Consider the following 25,331-nt stretch of genomic DNA (forward strand, 5'->3'; position numbering starts at 1 on the left):
GAGGGCACGATAGTTGATTTGATTCAACGTTGCTTTAATTCATGAGAACTTTTTAAGTTAACATTGTAATATTAATGCATAATTTGTTTTAGAAATAAATAATGTGGCAGCTTGCTTGAGGGATTATAATAGGTGTTAATGAGAGAAATGCAATATTGATTTTTTGAGAAGTGTGGCATGATTGTATCCGTTTGATGACATTATTGTTATTAGTGCTAACATGATGTCACATTACTTTCGATGAGAGACTTCACAGAGGTAATGGGTTCCAACATAAACTGTGTAGAGTTTTGTTTCTTGTCTACTCCAGGATCTGATGCTAGTTGGTTGGACAGACAGTAACTCAGCCCTTTATCTTAAGTGCAGTCTCTGTATGTGTGATACATGTCTATAATATTCAATATCAAGATTCGGCTTTGCAAATCTTGGAAAGTTTTCTGTGGACGTTGATTCTTTTTCTTTTATGTAGGGTACAGATGAACAACAATCTCTATTTAAGGGCACTCAGAATCTGAAGTTCTCGTTCAAATTACTACATTTTGATGTTCTTACTTTAAAAGGTCTTCAGAGTTAATAAACAGAGGCCAGTCTTCAGCAGTAAAAGATTGTACAGGGACCCGTTTCACAAAACTATCGTAAGCCTAAGATTTCATAAGTTTTCTCATAACCGTTGTACCTCCTATGCTGTAACACAGGAGCTACGGATGCTACTAGGAAAGATATGAGATCTCAGGCTTATGAGACCTTTGTGAAACAGGGGCCAGGTTAGTACAACTAGATGATGATGATGATGATGATGATGATGATGATGATGATGATGATGTGCAGCCAGCAGAGCATCCATGGTTCATGCCGGCACTGCGAGCATGTGACGACATCCTGTCACGGGAGATCGAGGAGATGATGGAAGAGATTGCTCGGGAAGCCATGTTGGAGCAGGCAAGACCGTAGGTCATCCTTCCTTATTATAGGTTATACATCTTGATACAGGTGGCTTATTTTCAAATTTACTTCACTTAGCTGTACAGAGTTTTCTGTACAGAGTTTTCCCTTGAGTGTCCCAGAATCCTTGAATGTGGGTTCTTAACCTTATCTCATGTTGTGTTTGTCAGCGCCTAAGCCTAGTCAATGTGCCACTGTATAACCTAAATATTGTCTAAAATGATTTTAAATCCAGTCACTGCTTTCTCAAAAGGTATTATTGTCACAATGGAACCTCGAAACATTTTTGTTCATAAAATATTTGTAATAGCAGAAATTCTGTCAAAATATAAAAGACGTTGAGAAATTATTTGTTTTCTCTCCAAATGGTCCACATTAAAGTGAGTGAATGATGTTTTATGAATGACACAATTAGCAATCCTTATCTATATCCAGTAAATAATCATCTCTGTGTCTGGCAACATGATGGTTGCCAGCATGAAAACCTAAAATGAGTTCATATGTTCATATTTATTGGAACAAGAACTGGGTCAAGAGCATTTTTGTGGTTTGGTGGATGGATAAAATGTGTCACTTGTTGGAATAATTCAGGCCAACTGAATCTTGAACCTTAAATGTGTATTAAGATTCCCCTTGTCAAGTTAATCAAGGGCCAACCAGTGTCTGTTCTAGCTTAAATTTTCCAGGGTGCAGTTAGACCTTCAACACAAAATCAGGGGTCCTCCAAACAAACCACTCATATTTGTAAATCAAATCAACTCATCTTGATATATTTGATGTCAGAAGACACTCGGGTGTAATTCTTTATTTCTTGATCAAAATTCTTACATCACTACAAAACCCAAACTCTTCAAGATGATGGATTGTTGACAAATAGGTTGAATGTGTTGACATGTCTCACCTCTACAGGTACACCAAAATCAGCCTCCCCCTCACACCCCCAACACCCTACTACATCCCTCCGCCAGATCCCCTGGATGAGTTCCTGGATGACGTTGTTGAGACAGCTGTGACAGAGCAGTGTAGAGAGGTGGTGCGCGAGACTGTGCTGGAGCTTGCTCACAACTATTTGGAGGATGTCATGGCTGACAATATCCTGGATGAACTATTGGCTGAGGAAGTCCAGGACATGAAAAGCGAGCTGGTGAGAAACATTGCATTGCATGTGAGGTTGCATCCTTTGTTGTTCAATGCCGCATACAGCAAGATTCCAACTATATGGACCAGACAGGCCAGTGATCAAGTGCATGAGCATCAATCTAGGCAATTTGGATACGAATACATGCATCAGTTTTGTCAGTGAGGCTGACCACCTGATCCCATGGGTCCCTTTCATGACAAGCATGGGTTTCTGAAGATCAATAATTATTCCACTTCTGATCTTCAGGCTTCCACTGGTTGTGTGATGAAGAAAGCCTGAAAATAGAGCTTTTGTCACTTGTGGGAATAAATTCAGGCCAACTGAATCTTGAATCTAATACTTGTGTATTAATATTCCCATTTCTTCCGTTAGATTTCACTGAAACACTTACAACACTAAACAACATATATGCAACATGATTTTGTAAACATGCCAATATATGGCTGAAAATTCATTTTGTCATTTTGATTGCCCATATTCAAAAACATTCTCAGTGATTCATGGTTCATCAACAGTGTTTAAGAATGAGCAGTGGTGTTTTTTTTTTTCTTTCATGTTTCATTCTCGGAAATAAAAGTTTGACATTCGACTTAAGACATGCTATAAATTATGAAAAATGCACTGAATGGTGATTTAGTAATGTGCCCAAACTGGTGAGATTTATAATTCATGTAATTTAATTTTCAATCACTATGCCCTACAATGAGCGGATGAAATCATAGGAAAACAAATTATAACAGAATTTAAAGTATGAATTGCATACATCTTTGTGATGTATCTGGATATGATTTCAACATCAAAGTGAAAGTTGAAGTGGAGGAACATGTACTGTATGGCTTATGAGGGGTGGGGTGTAACAAAAGTGGTCGGCCCCACCTAGACAGTTATTAAAATGCATCTGTTTTTATGTTTTATTTTTCTATATATTATCTGTCAAGCTCAAGCAAATTGTTTTTGCCATGTTCCAGCCTCACGATCCCCATTTTTTGTTACTTTTTATCTTGGTACCCCCTGAAAAAACCCCACAAAATCAGCAATATATGCATCACCAACTTCCGGAAACAAAATATGAAAGAAACATTTCCTCTAGAATCTAACGTAGATATTAAAGTGCACAGAAATGCAATTTGAAACTACAATCGCTTGTTAAAGTGACTCCACCATGAAATGCTGAATAGTCACACAAATGTCAGCTCAATATATTGTAAACAGTAACTTTTTTTTTTTTTTTTTTATTGGTTCATGTGATTACACATAGTACAAAACACAGGTACATATCGATGGATGATATACAGAAATCATATCAACATTTTGGTAATAGACATATACAGGTTGATATAGGTGATTGGTAGGTATATAGGGAGATTCAAATTTATCCAAGTACTGGGAAAAGAGGGCCCCATTTATGACTGAAATGATCTATCTTATTAGTTTTTTGGCATATATGTTTCTCAACAAAGAATATTTCTTTTAGGGTTTTTGTTAATGACGTCATATCAGGATGTATATTCTTAATACTACATATGTAAATGTGTCTTTTGGCTGCAATGATGATGTGGTTTAGTAATGTATTTCGGTGTAGAGTACCAAACCAAACCATATGTTTTGTAAAGTGAAATGGATGAGGGAATGAATTGTTGAGCCAAATTTGTAATTTTCTCCAAAATGTTTGTGTCACTTGGCATTCCCAATACACATGACAAACAGTCTCATTTATATCCTTGCAGAAACAGCATGTACCACTATCAACTTTCTTCATTTTAAGCAATTCTCTTTTAGTATAAATAGCACCTTGTAGAAATCTATATTGAAAATCTATGAGTTTTGTGTCTTGCAAACCTTTTCTGTATCCTGTGAATATTTTTTCCCAGTCAAAGTCTGTTTTCGGGAAAAAACACTGCCACTTTTTACAAACATTTTGGTATATATCATTGGAAATAAGTTTATCATAAAAAGTTCTGCATCCTTTAGATGTTTTTATGAGACAAGTCTGGCAATGGTTAATATTTAAATCCCAGACTGGTATTGAATGACATTGATTTAGAGTATTTTTCCAAGAGTCTGGAAATGTGTGTAGTAAATATCTATAATCTAAAAAAGTACCTTGGATATCATGTACTTCTTTTAAAGATTCCAATGACAATAATCCATTTTCATCACAAAGATCCCTAATATTAATAACCCTTTATCTGCCCAATTCTTTATATAGTTTAATGAATTTTTGAAATTGTGATTAAACCATAATGGTTGTGATAGAATTTCATTGATGTTATTTGGGTCAATATAATGTTTTTGGTGAAATAGTTGCCATGCTTTCAGTGCATCCTGCCAAAAAGGGTTTTCAATCTTAATGTAGGCACCAGAATTTGCTCCTAAATTAAATATGTCTTTGAAAGGTATGTTGCAACTTGACGGTCTGGACAAAATGTTTTTAAAAGATTAAAATGGGAATGTCCTTTAAAAACACACGTGTCTAATATAATTCAAGCAATTCAAATCTTTGAATGGTGATTATGACATGAAGTCATCCATACTATGCTGGACATATCTTATATCATATTATCTGAGGGCATGCCAACATTCAGGAAATACCAAATGATAGATTTTTTTATTTCACATTCCACATTCACACAGAATGTTTTTCACTTTCTGCAATGTTAAAAGAAATATTACACCCCCAATGTGTTGTGATGACAAATGTCTCGTAAATAAAATGGAAGCTTTTCTAAAGTTGGGCTAGAGAATATAGTGAGGTTGACCAGTTTTGGGACACCCCTCGTATGTAGGAATTAACTACGAAACGGAATGCCGACACATTCACCCATAGATGTATTGCATTTACGTTTTAGTTTGGGTGAAAGTAGATACTGTCGAAAAGGTGACTGACTCCAGGTGAATGTTGTAAAATTTGGTTACTTGGTAACTGTTTGTACATTGTGTATGGTTTTTCACAAATGCAACTTCATCACAGTGTGGAACTGACCACATAGCCAGCTGATGGCCAGGCAACAGCTAGATTAAAACAGTAGCCTAGCTGTGAATTGAGTTAAGAGAACTACACCTATACCTGCACCACGTGAAATGGGTCTAATAAGTTCTAACAACATCATTCATGTATCAATCAGGCACAATGACGTCATTTTCAAGGGACGCAAGCCATGGTGTGTTTATTGTGGACATAGAACTCTTGGCTAATGAGAAAAATTTGAACTGACGTAACACAACAAATGAATTAGTTACTTCTGATATCTGTAATGTTTGGGCTGCAAAAACTATGTGACAAACATATTTTATGATGAAAAAGTGCAAGACGAAAAGGTATATTTTCACGTCAACTTTCCCTTTAGTCTGGACTAGTCACACATGTTCATGCACATCGTCATGTGAGCGAAATATTCTCTAGTACAGTAGAAGCTCCCTAAACTGGCATTTTGAGAAGGCAAAAATGTTGGTAAAGTGGTTTGCCAATTTAGAGCACTATCCCCATTTCAACCAGAGAATGACCTTCGATGTGCCATAAAATATGCCGGAACAATCTGTTTATTGTCATCCTATTGTTGACTGTTCACTCTGTTTTTGAACTGATGTTTTCTTCGAATTTAGGTTCATACACTAGAGGCTTTTTCAAAATGTTTGGACACGTTTGCCTGCCAATTTGATACATTGTACAACAAAAGGAGAGCCGAGATACAACAGGATACTGGTTTAGGGAGGGTTAATTACTGTAAAACTGACAATTGGGAAGTCTTTGTTGTGTCGAAAGATCAAGTAGACTGACTGGATTAGAAAGTGTGTAAATCATCATAAATTAACTAGCTTCTGCTGGGACCAAATTCTAGTGCCGATATTGAGTGCATGCCGGATTGGAGGTCAACTGGTTTTGAGAGCTTCTACTGTACAATGTTACACCCCATTTCACCTCTCCTTGTTACAGGGGGGGTGATCATAGATATAAAATCGTCAAACCAGTGTGAAGTGCAGTGAAACAACAGACCAATTCCAGAAAACGATAACTTTTGTCACAAAAATAAAAAAGAATGCTTAAGAAACTGTGATCACTTATTTGTGAGTTCTCCCAGTTTGTTACAAGGGCGTAGTAGCAACTGAAGGAACTGCACGAAATGCGAGATGCACATGCACATGTGTTAGTGCTAATGTGGATGAGGGATTTTGTCAAAATTTTGGTTTTGAAATACATAGAAACTGGAATAAGTGGTTTTTAATATGCGCTTTTTATACGTCTTTGTTTTCGTTGAAATGAAACTAAACAGAGGTCATTCTCTCAGGAATGTTTTTATGGAAAAAAGATGGACAAGGCTTATTTTGACTACAAAATACTGCAGATAAGCTCAGTGGGACTCAAATCACAGTGGCACAGTGGTCATCGGAAAACCTGGTGACCTTTGGATGTAAGAAACTGGTCAACTTTATATACAGGAGCAGTTTTGTTAGATTTGATGATCTCGTATGAAATAGGTTTCATCGATTTGTCAGGAAATGGTATTTACTCCCTGTAGGGTTCAAATCAGAAGCCAATCAACATTCTTCTGAATGGGAGTTCAGGGCCGATCTATACCAGAAACATGTCAAAACAGAAGACTGTTATAATGTTTTTGGTTTGAATTTATGGAGAATTTCTAATTGAATTTCACCCAGAGGAGCGATAACATTAGAAAAGGATTTCTTGTTGTGTTTCGGATTTGGGACAAAATGGATCAATTGGGCATTTCCTATCATGTTTCAATAAGAGGAGAGAACAGGTCAGTTGAGGATTTCCTATTGTGTTTCAGACACAGGAGGGATAGGGTTAAATGAGGATTCCTTTGTCTATTTCAGTCACAGGAGGGATAGGGTTAAATCACAATTCCTTATTGTGATTCAGACACAGGAGGGATAGGGTTAAATGAGGATTCCTTTGTCTGTTTCAGTCACGGGAGGGGTAGGGTTAAATCAGGATTCCTTATTGTGATTCAGTCACAGGAGGGATAGGGTTAATCAAGAATTCCCTGTTGTGTTTTGGCCCTGGAGAAGTACAGTTAAAGGTCACATGCAACCAAAAAATCAAACATAATTAAGATACAATTATCAATTATTCATGACATATACTATACATTGCTGCTTGTAAAAAAATAAATAAACAAAATTATAAGCGTACAATCATGATTCAAAAGTGCATGTTTTGTACTTGGGCTTACTTCCCTCGAAAGGAAGCCCTTGGGAGACTGAACCCAATCATAGTGGGTGGGTGTTCACTCAAGTGTAACAATGGCTTCCAATTGACTGGTTCATTTGCTGATACGCTGAGGGCTCATTGTGAAAGATGATCTGTTTGATGAGTATTTTATAAGTATGGCGAGTCACAAGAAAGGAAGATTCTTTATGGATAACAACTTCTTTTCTTGTACTTGATGCGTCGTTTCAGTGTAGATTTATATATCGTTGTCAGTGAGTGAGTAAGTTTAGTTTTATGCCGCACTCACCAATATTCCAGCTATATGGCGGCGGTCTGTAAATAATAGAGTCTGGACCAGACAATCCAGTGACCATCAACATGAGCATCGATCTGCGCAATTGGGAACCTATGACATGTGTCAACCCGATCCTGTTAGTCGCCTCTTATGACAGGCATAGTCGCCTTTTTATGGCATATCGTTGTCAAGCAAAATCATCTGCAGTAGAAGAAGTTGTTATCCATAAAGAATGTATATAGATATGTTGGGTTTTGTAGATACATGTTCTCTGAATTTGTGTTCGATCCAGTCAAAAATCATCTCTGTAGAGATGGTGAACTACTGAACGGCTGGAAACTGTCATTCGTCCAAGTACAAAGCAGGACTTGAAACTGACAAGAGTTTGCACCAGTTTCTGTCAGATTCAGTCATCCAGGAAAAATGGATGTAGTTTGTTTGCAACCCACAATCATAAAAACATGTCATGTGTACAAGTATCACACCTGTCTAATTACTTAATGTGGCAGAGACAGGACTTGGGTGCACGAGTCATAAATGAATTTATTTTGTTTATTGCGTATACACTGATAGGTGTCAAGTTCAAATTGCATGTGGTCAATGACTGAAGCTGTGTTGCATATCGTCATTAGCAGGCAGGCAGGCAGACATATACGTGTCAATAAAATAGACATTGGGCTTTCTCTGTGACAGAGGCTGCTTACCACAATCAACAAGTTTTTTTAAGTAACAAGTAGATTATTTACTTGTTTGTGTACACAACCAAGATTAGACTACTGCTCACGACCTCATACTCCGCGCATGCATCGTGGGTGCAGCACAGCACAGCTGGTGAAACCACTTTTCCCCCAGCGCTGGGGGAAATTTAGTGAATAGCTTCAACTCCGATTTCGCTGGCTTTTTTTTCATCGCGTTTTTTTTCAACTTTATAGGTTGAATTGGCATATTTAATGATTTGTTTCGGTAAGTGCATACCAAAAGGTATCAGACTCTTCAAAGTTGTATTTTAAGGTGCATGTGACCTTTAAGTGAGCATTCTCTGTTGTGTTTTGGCCCCAGGAGAAGTAGGGTTAATTGAGAATTCCTCATTGATATTTCAGCTGGACGAGGCCGTGTTTGACATTATAGCAGAGGACTTCTTGGAGGAGGAGGTGATTGGTCCGGAGGTGGAGGATGAAGCTGTGGTTGTTGCCAAAGATATCATCCAACACTATGACAGTAAGATCACACGGCGTGAGATGAAGGCAGTAAGTACAGTTTTATACATCCATGTAGAGATGCTAACCTCTATCGAAGTTGTGTTTTTGAACCATGCATATGACACAAAACTAATGGAAATAGCAAACTTGCTGATTGCAGTTATTGGATATACATGTTCAGATGAAAAGCTGCAATTATAGTCGACTAATTTTAGTGGTGTCCCATTTGAATTGTAATGATTTTAATTTACTGGTGGGCATTCTCGGAGAATTTGACACATGTCTTTGAGTAGGAGTGGTGAATATAGTTAACAAGAGACTGTGACTGAACATTTTAGTATTTTTTCTCTGAATGTTATCAAACTTTTAATTTTGCTCCGAGATTTTTTCAGGTACCTTATGTCTGTGTGTGTCTGCGTCTGTGTGTAGACATTCTCCAGGTGTGTCATGTCTGCGTCTGTGTGTGGACATTCTTCAGGTGTCTTGTGCTTCTGCGTCTGTGTGTAGACATTCTTCAGATGTCTATGTATGGACATTCTCCATGTGGTGTCTCATGTCTGTGTCTGTGTCTGTAGGTGAAGGGAAAAGCTGGAGACAGACTGGTGGAATCTCTGTGCCTGGACTACCTCTTGACTCTCATTTCACGACAAGGCAAAGTGTGGACTGAGAGTGACTTCGCCAACAGATTTCTTGATGGTAAGAGTGATAGCTTGTTTTCCCTCCTTCTTGTTTCTTCTGTATTTCATCCTCCTAATACGTCATTTCCAGCTGGACCAGTTGAAATAATTAGGAGAATTATATGTTGGTAGTTTATTCACTCATATCACCTTGCAGTATCCTTTAGGAAATAGTAACATTTATGATGCAGTCCGTCCAGGATTCCATGAGTGTGTGGTTGCAGTGTAAATCGTGGAAATGACCTTTTACTGCAAAAAGATGTCTGGTCTGTGGAAAACATATTTTCATGCAGAATGCCTGCAGAATTTATGATTTTTCTGCTGCAGAATTCACTTACATTGAAATTTAACTCAAGAATGACTGTCAAATGAAACAAATCTTTAACTTACCTTACCATAGGTCTTATGCATATTACCTCAAGCTTCGCTAGAAGAGATCAGACAGTCGTTGATTCGCCATTCCCTAGATGGCTACCTCATGTAATCTACGAATGTAGTCACGGAAGTGACGTGATCTCCCCACTCGCGCAAGCGCGAACAATCCAAAAATCACTTTTACTTCTAGCGTTCGTCTGTTCGGACGTTTTTGGTTCGCTTAGTTTACCTACTTTGTGGTTCAATAAAGTTGTTTCCTCACGGGTAGGTATGGTTTGTATCCCTTAGGTGTGCGTGTTAAGGTAAGTTATCTTTTAACTGCACTTACTTTGCTACCTCGTGTTGTTTTTTCTCTCACTTCGGGGTGGGTTCGCCCGCGTCATGTGTGAGTGCGACATGGCGTCCGTGGGGGTATTATATCTTGCTGGTTTTCTCCCTCCATGTGGTTTTCCATGTCGATTAGTATTTTTGCCAGGTTTCACTGCATTTATATGTTTTTTCGTGCCACGTTGTACGCAGGCAACCTTTTTGGTTGTTTGCCCTTCGCTGTCACGAGCTTACGGGCGTGCCTACTTTATAGTGGGGGTGCGTTGGTGCTGCATTTCTGGTATAGGGGTGTTTTTTCTACCGCCTAGCGTTGGTTTCAACGCATTGTTTTGTTTTGTATGTTGCACTTAACTGTGTATGTCTCGCCAGTTTAGCACCGTCTGCTAGGGGCAGGAATCGGCGAATTTCCCCACCCTTGGTGCCCGGATTGTGCGTCTCTGGCCTGCTCTTTTGACGGACGCTGCCAGTACTGCGAGGCGTTGTTGGTTGCTGGTTTCAAGGCTTCTTTTGCGGCTAAGAGGAAGCATTTTTCACAGCGGAAGAGAAGGTTGTCGTCTCCAGCGTCGTCGTTGGGATCTCTGCCGGACGACCCTGACTTACAACCGCCTTCAGCGCCTGTGCCGACGCCTGGGATGGGGCGTTCGTCCATGACGCCTGTACGTTTGTCCCCGGAACCACCTCGCTCGGATTCCATCGTGGATCTGTTTTCGTCCGGAGGCTTATCTCATCCGGAGGTCCAGAGGTTCTTGCGCTCCCTCCTCACGCCCGGTGCTGCTGCGATGCCAGCGTCTGTCTCGACACCAGCGCCTATGCCGACACCAGCGCCTATGCCGACACCAGCGCCTGTGCTTACGCCAGCACCTATGTCTGCGCCAGCGCCTAAGCCTACGCCGTCGCTTACACCAGCGCCTGTGCCTGCGCCAGCGCTTACGCCAGTGCCTATGCCTGCGCCAGTACCTATGCCTACACCAGCGCCTATGTCTACGTCAGCGCCTGTCCCGACACCAGCGCCGACGCCGTACCCTGTGCCAGCGCCAGCACCTGCATCTTACCGTATACCCAGGGTGTTGCATACGTTGTCCAGGGAAGAGGTTTTGCAACGACAGTTGGATGAAGGGCGCGCTCGGCGCTTGGAGGCAGAGAGCTCTCGGCGCAGATCGCGCTCCAGGTTCCCTGGGAGTCGGCGATCCTGTACCCTCCACAGTAGTCTTTGTCGGAGTTCTCGGTCCCCGCGACGCCCTTTGAATGTGGACTCTTGCTTTACTACCAGGTGAAGATGTTACTTGCTCCCCCAGTCCATATCACCTCGACGTTCCTCTAGAACTCGGCGTTTGCGGTCACCGGAACCACCTTGGATCCCGTCCAAGGAATCTGCTGCTCATGCATCGACTCCGTCTCTTACACTGCGGCGTGATTCGAATTCCATGTCCTGGGAGGACCTGGAGGTACAAGGTTTTTGCCCGGACTTCGACGAGGAAGTAGGAGGCGACGGCGATGGTGATGGCACTTGACTACCCTTATCAGTCGTCTTCGAGTGGATTGCTGACAGGCTACCGGACTGCCCTTCGCCTTCGGCTGATTCCAGCAACCCTGCAGCAATTCATTTATCACCGGAACTACTCATCCCGCCTCATCCTATGGTGGCGGACGCCATGGTTGTATTACATGCGGTCTATGCGAAATTGTCAACTAATCCGAATTTCTAAGCGTGTAAGTCGAGGAAGTCAGATTACAAGATAGACAGCCTGGTTTTCGCGGACAGCGTGGCTGTCTTGGTTGTATCTCTGTAGCGGTTATTGGGCTCCTCGCGGCTCTCTCATAGAGTGCAGGATTCTAAGCAGGTGGCCATTGAGACTGAACTCAAGCGGATGCTTAAGCCGTTGTCTGCGCTGGCGTCAGCTACCTCGGCGGCGGCGATGGACTTGTCTGAAGACAACGCCTCGAGGATCGATCACCGTACCAGATATTCCTACGCCGGTAGGTGGGAGGGACTGGTCGCATCCCCGTAGATCCTTACGTTACAATTTGTCTACATATACTTCAAGCGGAGAAAGTTTTCTTTCACTGCTTTATTCATTTCGTCACGAAGATTTTTCGAGACAACAACAAAGTGACACGCCTAACTACACCTCTTATTACAAGAGAGGACGGCATTTATCTTCGGGGAAAATTCCAACACATCTATCTGGAAAACAATTTGTCTACGTCAGTTTCAAGCGGCGGAAGGGTTTTCGCGCGCTTTACTCATTTGGACACGTGCTCGCAAACAGCATGGTTACGGTCAAGCCTATAGGCTAGCAGGGTATCACCGTTTACAAGATTTCATGATGATCAGTTACCTGCTACACCGGTGACGTCACGTCTACATTTTGATTGGTGCCCGAGAGACAACGCCCTGCAAAGGATCCCAGGGTCGTTACATCTACAATTTGATTGGTCATCGAGGGACAACGCCCTGCGCAGAATGTGTTGTTATGATTCTAGTGTAAGGAAGTTGTCTGCAGTGACTTACAGTCATTTTACAATGGAAAGATGTCGTTTACACTCTAGACTAGCAGTCTACAGCGGCATTGGATTTCTCTAGTCGGCATAGAAATCCTCTAACAGTAGTCTCAACGCTGCTTATCAGGAGGCGTGCAGCGATGTATGGCAGTTTCTGATCGGACAGACGGCCAGTTATAAGTAGACTTCTTGAAATGTCAACACATTCATAATGTACAGCGTGGTTGTTTTGAAGTCGAAGAATGACGCATTTTTATGGCATACAAGCTTATCTTGAGAGAGTTGTACTTCATTATCAGGCTGTTAAGTCAGCTTCAACTAACTCCGCGGGATTTGATTCATCACATCGCCGTCCCAGGTTCGGGGGTCGAAGTTCAAGGCGATGTTAAAAGCAAGCTGTACTCTGTCCGTTATCACTATGTCAGTGATAATGTCTACTCGATTTGCTCACGTCACCTTAGGATATGATCAGACGTAGACGTCTACTATTACGTCTATGACAGTGTTTTCTTGATCATGATTTCAAGACAGGTTTACGACATTGGACGTCTTGACTCCACACCAGTGGCAGACTCGCTGGTCAATGTTTGGAACTTGCATATTAGAGCCGTCATTCAACAACCATCTTTAGGTTGACACGTCTCTACCAGGATTGAGTGCCTATCTAGTCAAGGAGGTTGCAGCAGGATTCTGGGGGAGTGGAGCTCTATCTCTTCACATCACCCAGTTGAAGATAAAAGCGGTGATGCATGTCTATTATTGGTTGACAGCACCGAGAGACAAGCTACTGATGATCCATACGGTCAACTCAATAGTAGCCCTCTAGGTAACAAGGGTCAAGGAGGCCTCGACCTGTACTACACTTGTCGTTTCTACCCTTCGACGTGGTCGAGTCTGATCCTCCAAATAAAAGTATCTCACATACCAGGAGCCTGCATCTTCATGGCAGACGCCTTATCTCGCCCCCTATGTCTATCTCCAACAGAGAATATGTTGTGTCGAGAGACGTTTCAAATAATCAGCTTCCAGAGTGGGACCAATTGTTGTACCATCCTCACAATTGGACACTGCACCTGGATCCGTCACGGTTTCATCTTTGCGCCTGGACCATCTGTGATAGTCTTGAGGGCCAAGGGGTACTCATCTCAAGTGGCGAAATTAATCACCCTGGAGCACAGGATTTCCACTCAGTCACTTTATGGACCTGCAGGCGTGGGCGATCGACACGATCCTGCGACTGCTTTTGGTCGCACCTTGGTGGCCAGCCAGGCCATGGTTCCCCGACCTGCGTCATCTCGCCAGCGGAGAGTCATACCAGCTCCCAGATTAGTTACGTCTGCTTCGACATCCGCACAGTCGACAGCTGCATCCGGACCCACTGAGATTTCATCCTCACAGTTGGGTCATCTGCAGAAGGCAATAAGAGTTAAGGGCTACTCCTCGTGCGCGGCAAGCGTCCTAGCTTGTACGCATCGAATGTCCACTAGGTCCTTATATGACGACAAGTGGCGCTCATTTGAGAGTTTTTGCGCTCAAAGATCGCAAGACCCTATGACAGCTTCTCCACAGTATTTAGCGAACTTCCTCCTGTTCCTGCATAACTGCAAGCATCTTAGAGGCAGTACCTTGGGGACTTATCTGTCGGCTTTGAACTCTATTCGATTAAAGCAGATAAACAGATTTCCAAGGTACCATATCTTATTGCGCTACTCAAGGCCTGCAAATTGGAGGACCGGAAAGTTAAGCTTCGTCCTCCAGTTTGGGACCTCAACATCGTCCTACAACATCTTAGAGGACCTCCGTATAAGACTTTAGAGGAAGCCTCCTTCGTGTATTAAAAAAAAAAAAAAAAAAAGGACGGTCTTCATTCTAGCGTTAGCTACCGCAGATAGAGCTAGTGAAATTCATGCCCTGGACGTCACGCAGGTTCGCTTGGATCAGTCGAGGCATGGACCAGCCCACTTGGGTCTCCTGTGAGATTTTGTGGCCAAGAATCAGCTCCCTGGACAGCCAGACAGGCTGTTCTCCATTCCTCTGTCATCTGCAGTCTTGGGACAACATGACTTGGAGGAGGAGCTGCTGTGTCTCGTTAGAGCCCTCAGATGTTACATCCGGAAGTTGGCCTCTAAGAGACGTTCCCCTAAAAGACTGTTCATCCCGCTTTCGACTACCTGCAAAGGGGAGGTGAACAGGAACACAGTCGCCATATGGCTTCGATCTACGATCCTGGCGGCTTTTGATGCCAAGCGTCTACCTCATCCAGTGGCGAACAACCCACACGAGATCAGGGCGTTGGCATCTACCATGGCCCTCCATAGAAATTGCACAGTGCCACAAACTATGGAATGCTGCTTTTGGAAGTCGTCGTCTACTGCCTTCGCTTCCCACTACCTGAGGGACTTGGCAGTTGAGGACATGGAGGGGGAGCTGCTGTGTCTCGTTAGAGCCCTCAGATGTTACATCCGGAAGTTGGCTTCTAAGAGACGTTCCCCTAAAAGACTGTTCATCCCGCTTTCGACTACCTGCAAGGGGAGGTGAACAGGAACACAGTTGCCTTATGGCTTCGATCTACAATCCTGGCGGCTTTTGATGCCAAGCGTCTACCTCATCCGGTGGCGGACAACCCACACGAGATCAGAGCATTGGCATCTACCATGGCCCTCCATAGAAATTGCACAGTGCCACAAACTATGGAAGGCTGCTTTTGGAAGTCATCGTCTACTGCCTTCGCTTCCCACTACCTGAGGGACTTGGCAGTTGAGGACATGGAGGGACTACAGTCTTTCAGTCCGTTGGTGGTTGCCCAGCAACTTACCCGGACGTCTGCCCATTAGGTAATAACACTGTTACTTACCGTTGGTCTTAAGATTAACCTCACCCTCAGGGTGCGTCGGTTTTTCTTTGGAGTTCCCTTGGGTTACTCTTTGTCCTGCTTCCAGGTTTGTCCTGTGACTGTTGGCATTGGTCTCCCAGGTTCTCCTAATGCATGTGCACTGGTTGCTGAGGGATGGTCCTCCGGAGTCCACACCACCATCCATCTGTCGAAGCCATATGCATAAGACCTATGGTAAGGTAAGTTAAAAATTTATTAAAATCTAAATATTTTAGATATTTAAATACTTACCTTACCATAGGGCGGTGACTCCCTCCCAACGCTGGATGCTCCTCCCCACTCTGGACTCTTCGGACCTTCCTGTTGCCAGTAAAAGTGATTTTTGGATTGTTCGCGCTTGCGCGAGTGGGGAGATCACGTCACTTCCGTGACTACATTCGTAGATTACATGAGGTAGCCATCTAGGGAATGGCGAATCAACGACTGTCTGATCTCTTCTAGCGAAGCTTGAGGTAATATGCATAAGACCTATGGTAAGGTAAGTATTTAAATATCTAAAATATTTAGATTTTAATAATATTCTGTATGTCATTTCTGATCACATATCATCTTTCTGAATCTAAAATAAAAAAACATCTTATAAGATAAAACAAACTGCTGTCTATACATTGAATGTCTCTAAAATAGTGTTTAAGAATTAATGTTAGAATTTCTTTATCTTGTTGTTTTTTCAAGTATTTAACTGCGGAAATTTTTTAATGGGAGGCAGGTTTTACTTATATTTGCCACGGAATTCTTAAAAACTTGCCTTGCAATCCACAAGGGAATGACGATGTGGATGCTTCTTTATTAGAGGGACGATGACTAACTGTAAGCAATGGCCCAGCTGTTCAAATACCAGTGATATATGCAGGACTAATGCAACAGCGACTCATTCATTGTTTCAGAAATGATGGGCAACATTTTACTTCGGCAGTATTTTGGAGTGAAAACAAATCGCGAAAAGACAATTCAGTGCAAGCCCCTCCGTAAACTGCATGAGAAGGTGGTCACAGATGTGGTAAGTGTCTTCAGTGTGTGTACTCCGAGGTCAAAGGTGGCCTTCATCTGAGAGCCAACACAGACTCAGAGGGCCATTTTATGATGACGGTTTGGACCTAGTTTTACACCCAAGTCCAGTTTTGTGCGGGTTACAGTTTAAACAACAGTTCTTTTGCAGGTATGCCAGTGACAGTAGTTTTAACCAAGTTGTAGAGACCAGGTCTGATGATTTTGGTGTTTTTGCAAAACGTTGAATATCGTCAGCATGCCTCTTACTTTGACTTAACAGAGCTGGGATCATATTGTTTCCTATCAAAATTACATGGATATTTTCCCCTTTACTGTGTAAGTGGAAGAGCTTTTGCTCCCTTGTCCATTTATTGACTTTGTTTTAATCACCCATTCACTTTTACGCATGACCTCACCTGCTGAATACAGTGTAAATGTATCTATAATGTGAACCGGAACACATGTGCAACTAAAAAGAGGACGCATAGGGTGAAATTTCAAAATTATTTTCACAATGAAACACAAAAGGTAATATCTTCAAATTCCAGACTTGGTCTACTCTTACCATTGGTAAGAGGAGCTTTCTGTAGTACAGTTTAACTTAGATAAGAGGTCCTATTTTACATAGACCTGGGCCCACTTGCACAAAAACGATCGTAGAGCTACAATTATTGTAAATCCTTAAGATCGCAATCTCAGGCTTCGGCTATAATCGACATTCATTTGCACAAAGCAATTGTAGGCTAAAATCATTGTAAGCTACAATCAAAACCTACAATTGGTCGGACCTATTGTAAGGTCTTACAATGGGCCAAAATGGCGTCCACGGTGCTATTTTGTGAAGAATATGACGGATTTTTAAGGAGAGAACGGGTTTTCCGGGACAGAACCAAGCAACTTGAGATTTTGAGTGATGAGGAGCTATATGCGCGATATAGAATACCTATTTTTGTTGGTGTTTCAGTTACTGGACAAAGTAAGTCCATTGATTGAGCACCCTTCCATGCCCTTAACCCAGAGACACAATTTCTTAAAAAGATGATATTTTTAAGTAAGGGTAAGGTTTTTGATCAAAATGGGCGACCTCCACAGCGTACATCAGTCCAGTGTATTGAGGTGTTTCCATACCACAGTGTCTGCACTGAGCAGTGTGCAGGAGAATATAAGCTTTCCTAAACCTGCGTCATTTCAATACAATGTCCGATTTTCACAAAATCGTTGATTTATCCTGAGTACTAGGCGCTATTGTTAGCGCACTTACACCCATCAAAAGACCAAGCGGAGACGACTAATCGGCGTGTGTGCTGGAAAGGTTTCCATGTCGTCAACGTCCAAGCCGTGTGTGATGCAAGCCTTAGGTAAGAACACATAATTATTGAAATGAAATACAGAGACATACATCTGTCTTTAGCAAGGACTTGTTATCAGATGATTCCACTAATGTGTGTGCATGGAAATAGGCTGTCACACCTACTTTACTACATCGAACTGAACAGCTGATTAGTGTTTACCTTGGGATTGACCAATCACAGATTGAGGCCTTCAATGGGTTATATAAAGAGGCACGACTGGGGATGAATAAGGTTTCGGCGTACAGTTATTTTGATGAATAAAGTCACTAAAGTCTTTGCGTATATCTATGAGATTACCATAATGTTTTCTAATGAAGAGAACAGAATGCCACAAATAGTTGCACTCATGCATTTAGCAGTATATGATGAATCCTTAATGAACTTGTTTATTTTGATACACAATAATATGAAATGCATTATCTCAAATCAATGGGAAATTGAGTACAAGAGGGAAATTTTATACCAATTGGTGGCAGTAAAGATGTGGCACTTGATGAAATCTAATGGTGTTAAGCTGTGTATGCTTTCCAGATATTATTAGTGTTTTTCATGTAACTAATCAAATCCTAAATTATTCATTCAGGTTCAGTAATGTTGTTGCAAGGTGGCCAGAAGCGAGTCGTGACTCCATGATCCTTAGCAACAGCCTCATGGGACAGTCATTTAAATCATCTCCTCCAGATGGATGGCCTATAGGAGATTCTAGGTTTGTTTACTTGTTATTATTGAAAAATGCCTAGTTTTTGAGTCACAGTATCATTTTTTGAGTCACAGTAGGCCTATTTATTTCCTAAGGAAACTGCCAAAGTATAAAAATATATCACACATAAATATTTAAGTGAACAATTAGTTGACTGACTTTTATCTGTTTACAGATATGCATGCAGGCCCTATGGCTTCTAATAGCCATAGGTAACCCGCAGATAAGGCCAGAAGTGCGATATACGTGAAGATAAGAAACACCATTGAAAGGGCATTTGGTGTTCTCAAGTCAACATTCAGGTCAGGAATTTTGGAAAGCAAATACAATGAAATTTATCAGGTTGTCTGGTAGGATCTAGTAAATCTAAATGTATTGATATCTTAAAAATAATGACACTGCATAACATGCATTAAGAGACAATTAAAATTACTTCTTTTCAACACCATGCAAAAACAAAAGTTTACCATATTGTTGATGTATTGTGAATAAGCCTTTTTTGATGTTTCTTTTAATATGTAAATTCTATAATTTAAGAATAATGTATAAAGTGCCATGCTTGAATTATTTTCAGATGCTTGCACAAGTCATCAGGAGGCCTTCAGTTTAACCCCACAAAATGTGCACAGATTATTGTGTTGGCATTTAAGCTGCATAGTTTGTGCATAGATTCAAGGCTGGCCAACCCACCGCTTCTTGAAGAGGAACATGCCCCAGAATTTGAATATGTGTACCAAGGACCTCTGAATGATGGCTACAGAATAAGGAAGGAGTTAATTCAGAATAAATGTGCCTAAATGCTTCAGCCAACAAATAAAAAAATCAATAATCTTAATGCTATATATAGCTGGCAGTGAATTTGACCTTGTCCAAAAAGCATCTGTGTATGATGTTATTTCGTCAAATGATACAGTAAGCAATGTCCTATTAATGAAAATGTAAGAATTTATCTTTAGCATATGGGCTATTTATGTGAATTTTAGCATGGGGTACAGAATGAAAGGTGAACTCATAGATTTATTTCTTAGCAAACTCAAAATTTCCTCATCAAGTGCCAGTCTCTTTTCTTCAACAGCTTGTCTTTTCTCCTCAATGGCCAATCTCTTCCAATCAATTTCTAGCCTGTCACTCCTATCACACAGTATTTTATGCAATACTTCCAGCTTCTGCCTTATGTATACAATTGTATAAACTGAAATTCATTTATTTCTAACTTACCTTACCATAGGGCTTATGCATATTACCTCAAGCATCGCTTAAATCAGACAGTTGTTGATACGCCATACTAGGGAATGGCTACCTCATGTTACGATGAGTGTATAGGAATGGAAGAGACGGGATCTCACTATCTGCGCATGCGCAAACAATCCAAAAACTTCACTTTTACTTCAAGCGTCTTGCATGTCAGACGTGTTTTTTTTTTAGTACGGTATTTTGCTACCTGCTTTTGCATTAAAATTGTATTTTTGTTCTGGTAGGTGTGGTTTTCTACCCTTTTCCCTTATTTGTGGTGAAAATTACAGTAATTTATCCTCACTTACTTGGCTACCTCGTGATTTTCGATGCACAGCGATATCCCATCGGTTGCATGTTGCTTGTCCATTTTTTCTTTGCTCATGCTGGTAAATATTGTACACCTGTATGTCTTCTTTATCAGCTTGTGTTCTGTGTACATAATTTTGCTTTAGGCATCCATTTGTTGCCCACCTACCTCCGTCTGCTGTGTATGATTGGATTGCCGACAGACTTCCAGATTGTCCCTCCCCATCTGCCACCACTGATGATCAGAAGGCTATCCTTTTTTCGCCAGAGTTACTGAATCCTCCCCATCCAATGGTGGCAGATGCAATTGCTTCTCTCGATGTGGACTTTACCAAGCTTTCTCTTCCAGAATTAAAGCACTGAAGGGTGACTGTAAGATTCACAGCCTGGATTTTGCCGAGAACGGGGCAGCTCCTGACGAATCACTTAAACGCCTGGCTAGTTCACCACAGAATAGGTACAGGGTCTAGGACTCCATTATGTTGGCCAAAGACTCAGAGTTAAAGCGCATGCTTAAACCTATCTCAGCTTTAGCCTCAGCTACGTCTGCAGCCGCGTGGGAACTCACTGAAGACAACACTTCTAGGGTGGACTATCTGTCGAGTTTGCTCCAGTGGCAGGGGAAAGTTTTACAATTTTTATTGGCACATCTGAGAACGGCATTAGCTATGACTACTGCAGTCCGGCGTTCAGGCTTCCGTAACCCCTTTACATGGCAGGAAGAACTTAAGTGCAAGTTATTTAGGGCTCCTTTTGTGTCATGTTTTCTCTTTGACGACTTGATCCCTGAGGTTTACAGACAGTCCAGCCTCTAGAGGACGAGGGTAGCGTCGCTACATCCTGAGACGTGAATCAGTTTGTTCAGTGTTCGTCAGAGGATGTGGCCGTGGTAGGGCCGACATCAATGGACAGCGCTGTGCGCCTGAGCGCATCAGGGACCCTCCTACCATGCCTAGTAGGGGCAGAGGCAAGTGTAACTACTCAGCCCGTTGAAGATTTGGTCTTGTGCTACTGGGACCTCCTGCCCCCAGTCCTGATTTGACCCACTTGGAGACTAGGGATCTTCAAGAGAAACTGGACTTTTCTATGGGATCTTTTCGCTACCAATATTCCTCCGACCGGTTACAAGCTGCCCAATACCGCGTCGCTGCCTCTGACAACGACGTTCCAGTCACTCTCCATCCAAAAGTGTGCTTTTAGCCAACAGCATTCAGACCCTATCAGACAAGAATGCTCTAGAGATAGTGCTAGACCCCCAGCAGTCCCTGGGGTTCTACTCACCCATCTTTCTTGTGCTCAAGAAAGATTCTGAGAAAATGACTCAGCATTGGATGTCTCAATTGTGGAACACATGCTTTCTCATAGTGTCTGACAACTCCACAGTCGTATTGCTGATCTGGAATCAAGCACAACAAGATCCCAACAGCTGTTGGACCAGATGTTTCAGCTCGCCGATATTCTCAACGGCAGCAACATTCGAGTTCCAGTTTGTCACATCCCAGGTTGCAAGAATGTTCTGGCAGATGCCCTATCCAGACCAGGCAGACCACCGCCGACAGAGTGGATGCTGCACCCGGAAGCTTTTCGCCTACTGTGTCAACAACACGACCGCTCATTGACCTGTTCGCGACATGTCTCAACAGTCAGCTTCCCCTGTACGTGTCTCCCGTACCGGACCCACAGGCCTGGGCAATCGACGCCATGTCCCTGTCGTGGGAGGGGCTGGACACTTAGTTCTTCTACCAGCGGTTGTGGCCAAGGTCAAGCAGACTCGGCAGATTCATCTGCTTTTGGTGGTGCCCTGGTGGGCGTCCAGACTTTGGTTCTCTGACTTGCGCCACCCCACCGACAGAAACCAGTTACCACTACCAGATTGGCCGCATCTACTATGTCATCTGCACAGTCATTTTCCGCATACCGATCCGGCGAGGTTTCATCTACATGTTTTACCATCTGCAGAAAGCCTTGAGAGCAAATGGTTACACTACCCGGGTGGCAAAGGTTATTGCTCTTACGCACCGGGTCTCTACTAGATCTCTTTATGATAACAAGTGGACATCTTTTGAGACCAAAATCCTTTAACAGCTTCTCCTCAGTTTTTCGCGGAATTTTTCCTCTACCTGAGAAGGTCCAAACACCTATCGCAATGTACTTATCGGCCCTTAATTCCGTTTTAGCAGTCAAGGTGTCCAAAGTGCCTGAACTCCTCTCCATGTTGAAAGTGTTTAAGTAGGAGGTGAAGTTTCGTCCTTCTGCTTGGGATTTGAATATCGTCATAGACTATATCCATGTTCCCCCTTATGAACTTTTGGAGAAGGCTTCATTCGAGCATCTTTCGAAGAAGACAGTTTTCATTTTGGCGTTGGCAACTGTGGCAAGGGTCAGTGAGATTCATGCTCTGGATGCAACCCGTGTGAAGTTTGAACAAGCTCGTCTTGGCCAGGTGTATTTAGGCCTATTATGGGACTTTGTTGCCAAAAAACAGCTTTCTGGACAACCGGGCAGATTATTCTCTGTCATCCATTTTACGCCCTCAGGACTCCAACAAATTTCTTCTTTTTCCAGTGCGGGCATTGATGCAGTTCATTTCCAGGTCAGCATCGAGAAGACAGACCTGTAAAAGACTTTCCATCCCGTTTTCTTCATCGATGAAAGGAGAGGTGTCTAGGAATACCATGGCTTTATGGTTACGGGCGACTATTTTGGCGGCCTATGATGCAAGACACCTACCACACCCATCAGTCAGCAACGCGAATGAGATTCGGGCCTTAGCATCCACCATGGCTCTTCACAGAAACTGCTCTGTACAGAGGGATGTTTCTGGTGGTCCTCCACTGTGTTTTCAAGCCACTACCTTCGCGATATAACAGTTGAAGATATGGAGGGCTTCCGGTCTTTCGGTCCATTGGTAGTGGCCCAACAACTCACACGACCTTCCACCCAGTGGGTAATTTTAATTATTTTTTCACCTTGGGTTTTAAGGAGGCATACAATCTGGTGAATTTTGTTTTCTCTTAGGATTACTGTCTGTCTCTTGTTCCAGTTACCCGGTTCTCCAGCTTCAGCTGGTTGTGTCGGTTTTTGGTTTCTTCAGACACGTTTGGTTTCTTCTTTGGTTGGTCCTCCGAATCCCAACACCACCAACCTGTCTGTCGAATTCATTTGCATCAGCCCTATGGTAAGGTAAGTTAAAAATTTATTAAAATCTAAATATTTTAGATATTTAAATACGTACCTTACCATAGGGAGATTACGCCCACCCGACGCTGGATGTTTTCCTCCCCACTCTGGACTTCTTCGGACTTATTTCTTTTCAGTAAAAGTGAAGTTTTTGGATTGTTCGTGCATGCGTGGATAGGGGGATCTTGTCCCTTCTGTTCCTATACACTCGTTGATACATGAGGTAGCCATTCGGTAGTATGGCGTATCAACAACTGTCTGATCTCTTTTAAGAGATGCTTGAGGTAATATGCGTAAGCCCTTTGGTAAGGTAAGTATTTAAATATCTGAAATATTTAGATTTTAATGAATTTCCAACTTTGCATAATTTTTCTATACAGAAGTATTACCATTGATCAGCAGCAATTGAATAACTTTTGCACATTATTCTGAATCAGTAACTGATGTTTGATAGATTTAACTATAACATACATGCTATTATTGAAAGTGTAAATATACAACATTGAACATAACAGCCTGTTGGCAAAGCTGTTAGTGATCTTGAACTTTCAATGTCTGCTGATATGCTTGCATCAAGGTCTTGAGTGTCAACGTGGTGAAAGTATGTCCCATCTGAAGAAGAACTGAACATTGAGCATTTACTATCTTTGGCGTAGGTGATTTTTATGCTGTGAGTACCCTTTCCTTATGTAAAAATCAATGTGCCTTTTCCAATGAGAGAATGATAACATGTTTTACACTTACTGTCACTTAAACCACTTTCAACTCCACCAGGAATGACATCTATTTGACAAGCAGGTACTGTTTTAGTACAGTATTAATTTGGTAACCTGAAATAAGATTTGAAGGTAATGAATAGGTTTGAAATGTTAGCACTACTGTGATAATATAGATATTTAAAAATGCTCAAACACTCTCTTATGGTCATAAACATGTATAAAAGATTCTGAATTTACCTTAGACTCCAAATCTGAGAGAGGAGTTTGAGCAGGCTCCTCTCCTGTTTTCTTCATCTCCATTTTTGTTGTTTGTGCCTTTTTCCTTATTTGAAACCTGTATTTATGAAATAAATGCCACTATCATGCACAATATAAATGCACATGAACATATAAGAACTTAACCTTTTTCATGTTCAAATGTATGTCTTGATGGTTTTGAAATGACTTTGTGCCATGTATGTACAGAACTCAGGTGGTTGTGTTTCATGATAAGTGCAATGTATAAACTATTAGTGGTGGCTGGTAAATGCGTAGCTCTTTGAGCTGTGATTTATTTCTGTGATTTTAGTGCTTAAAGGAATTCACATGAAACTGTCTGCATGTTTCCATAAAAAAAGATTTGTCTGGAATTCCTGACTTTGTATTTATAAGGAAAACTGAATCATCACATTTTTTGACTAATAATTACAACAATAAAAACTCGATCTTCGTGTTCTCACACAGTGGTTACATTAAATGTTATGAACATTTCAGTATTATTGATGTTTATGCTGTATTCAATGATGCTTTTGCAAAAACAGTACATTCCTGTACAAGTCTTACGTTATATATATGTATCATTTTTAAACTACTTCATTTCGTTCGACTTCTTCCTAACATCCGCCCCGCTTGGCCTTGTGGAGCTGATGGCGGTGACACTTTGACACGGCGGTGTAAACTAATGGAAACATGGCAACATAGTGGTAACGAATATTGTTTAATGACTACCTGCTTTTGGGAATATTACATCCAACTATTGAGAAAAAATATGATCAGTATATTAAATGGTATGCAGAAATGTTCTAGTACCTATTATAAACTGTACATTTGGAAATTGTGATTGCTTTTAGACTTAGCATTGGACTTACTTTTCGACTATGTTTTCCCAAATGTCCGCCTTTCACATGGTCATCACTACTGGGGAGAAAGGTGCGAACAAAACATCATTATTGAGTGTCACTTCATCCGTCAACATGGACAGCTCTTGTTCAGTAAAATTACTGCCGTGCACCCTCTTCTCTGTTGACATTTTGACAAGATGCAACAATGTGTCGTCTGCTGATAC

The 25,331-nt window shown here is 41.7% G+C and overlaps 1 protein-coding gene and 1 pseudogene across 3 annotated transcripts in view; both read left to right on the forward strand.

Moving 5' to 3' along the window:
- Positions 1 to 25,331, forward strand: part of LOC137292352 (uncharacterized) — a 45,441-nt gene that overhangs the window by 10,383 nt on the left and 9,727 nt on the right. For all 3 annotated transcript variants that reach the window (XM_067823827.1, XM_067823825.1, XM_067823826.1), the window contains 5 exons: positions 829 to 947; positions 1,852 to 2,086; positions 8,652 to 8,798; positions 9,326 to 9,446; positions 16,412 to 16,524. In XM_067823827.1, the coding sequence (XP_067679928.1) occupies positions 829 to 947; positions 1,852 to 2,086; positions 8,652 to 8,798; positions 9,326 to 9,446; positions 16,412 to 16,524 (735 nt within the window). The remainder of the gene's footprint in view (positions 1 to 828; positions 948 to 1,851; positions 2,087 to 8,651; positions 8,799 to 9,325; positions 9,447 to 16,411; positions 16,525 to 25,331) is intronic.
- LOC137258305 (putative nuclease HARBI1) lies at positions 17,331 to 19,363 on the forward strand (annotated as a pseudogene).

This window comes from Haliotis asinina, chromosome 1 (genome assembly GCF_037392515.1).
Source record: "Haliotis asinina isolate JCU_RB_2024 chromosome 1, JCU_Hal_asi_v2, whole genome shotgun sequence".
Lineage (NCBI taxonomy): Eukaryota > Metazoa > Mollusca > Gastropoda > Lepetellida > Haliotidae > Haliotis > Haliotis asinina.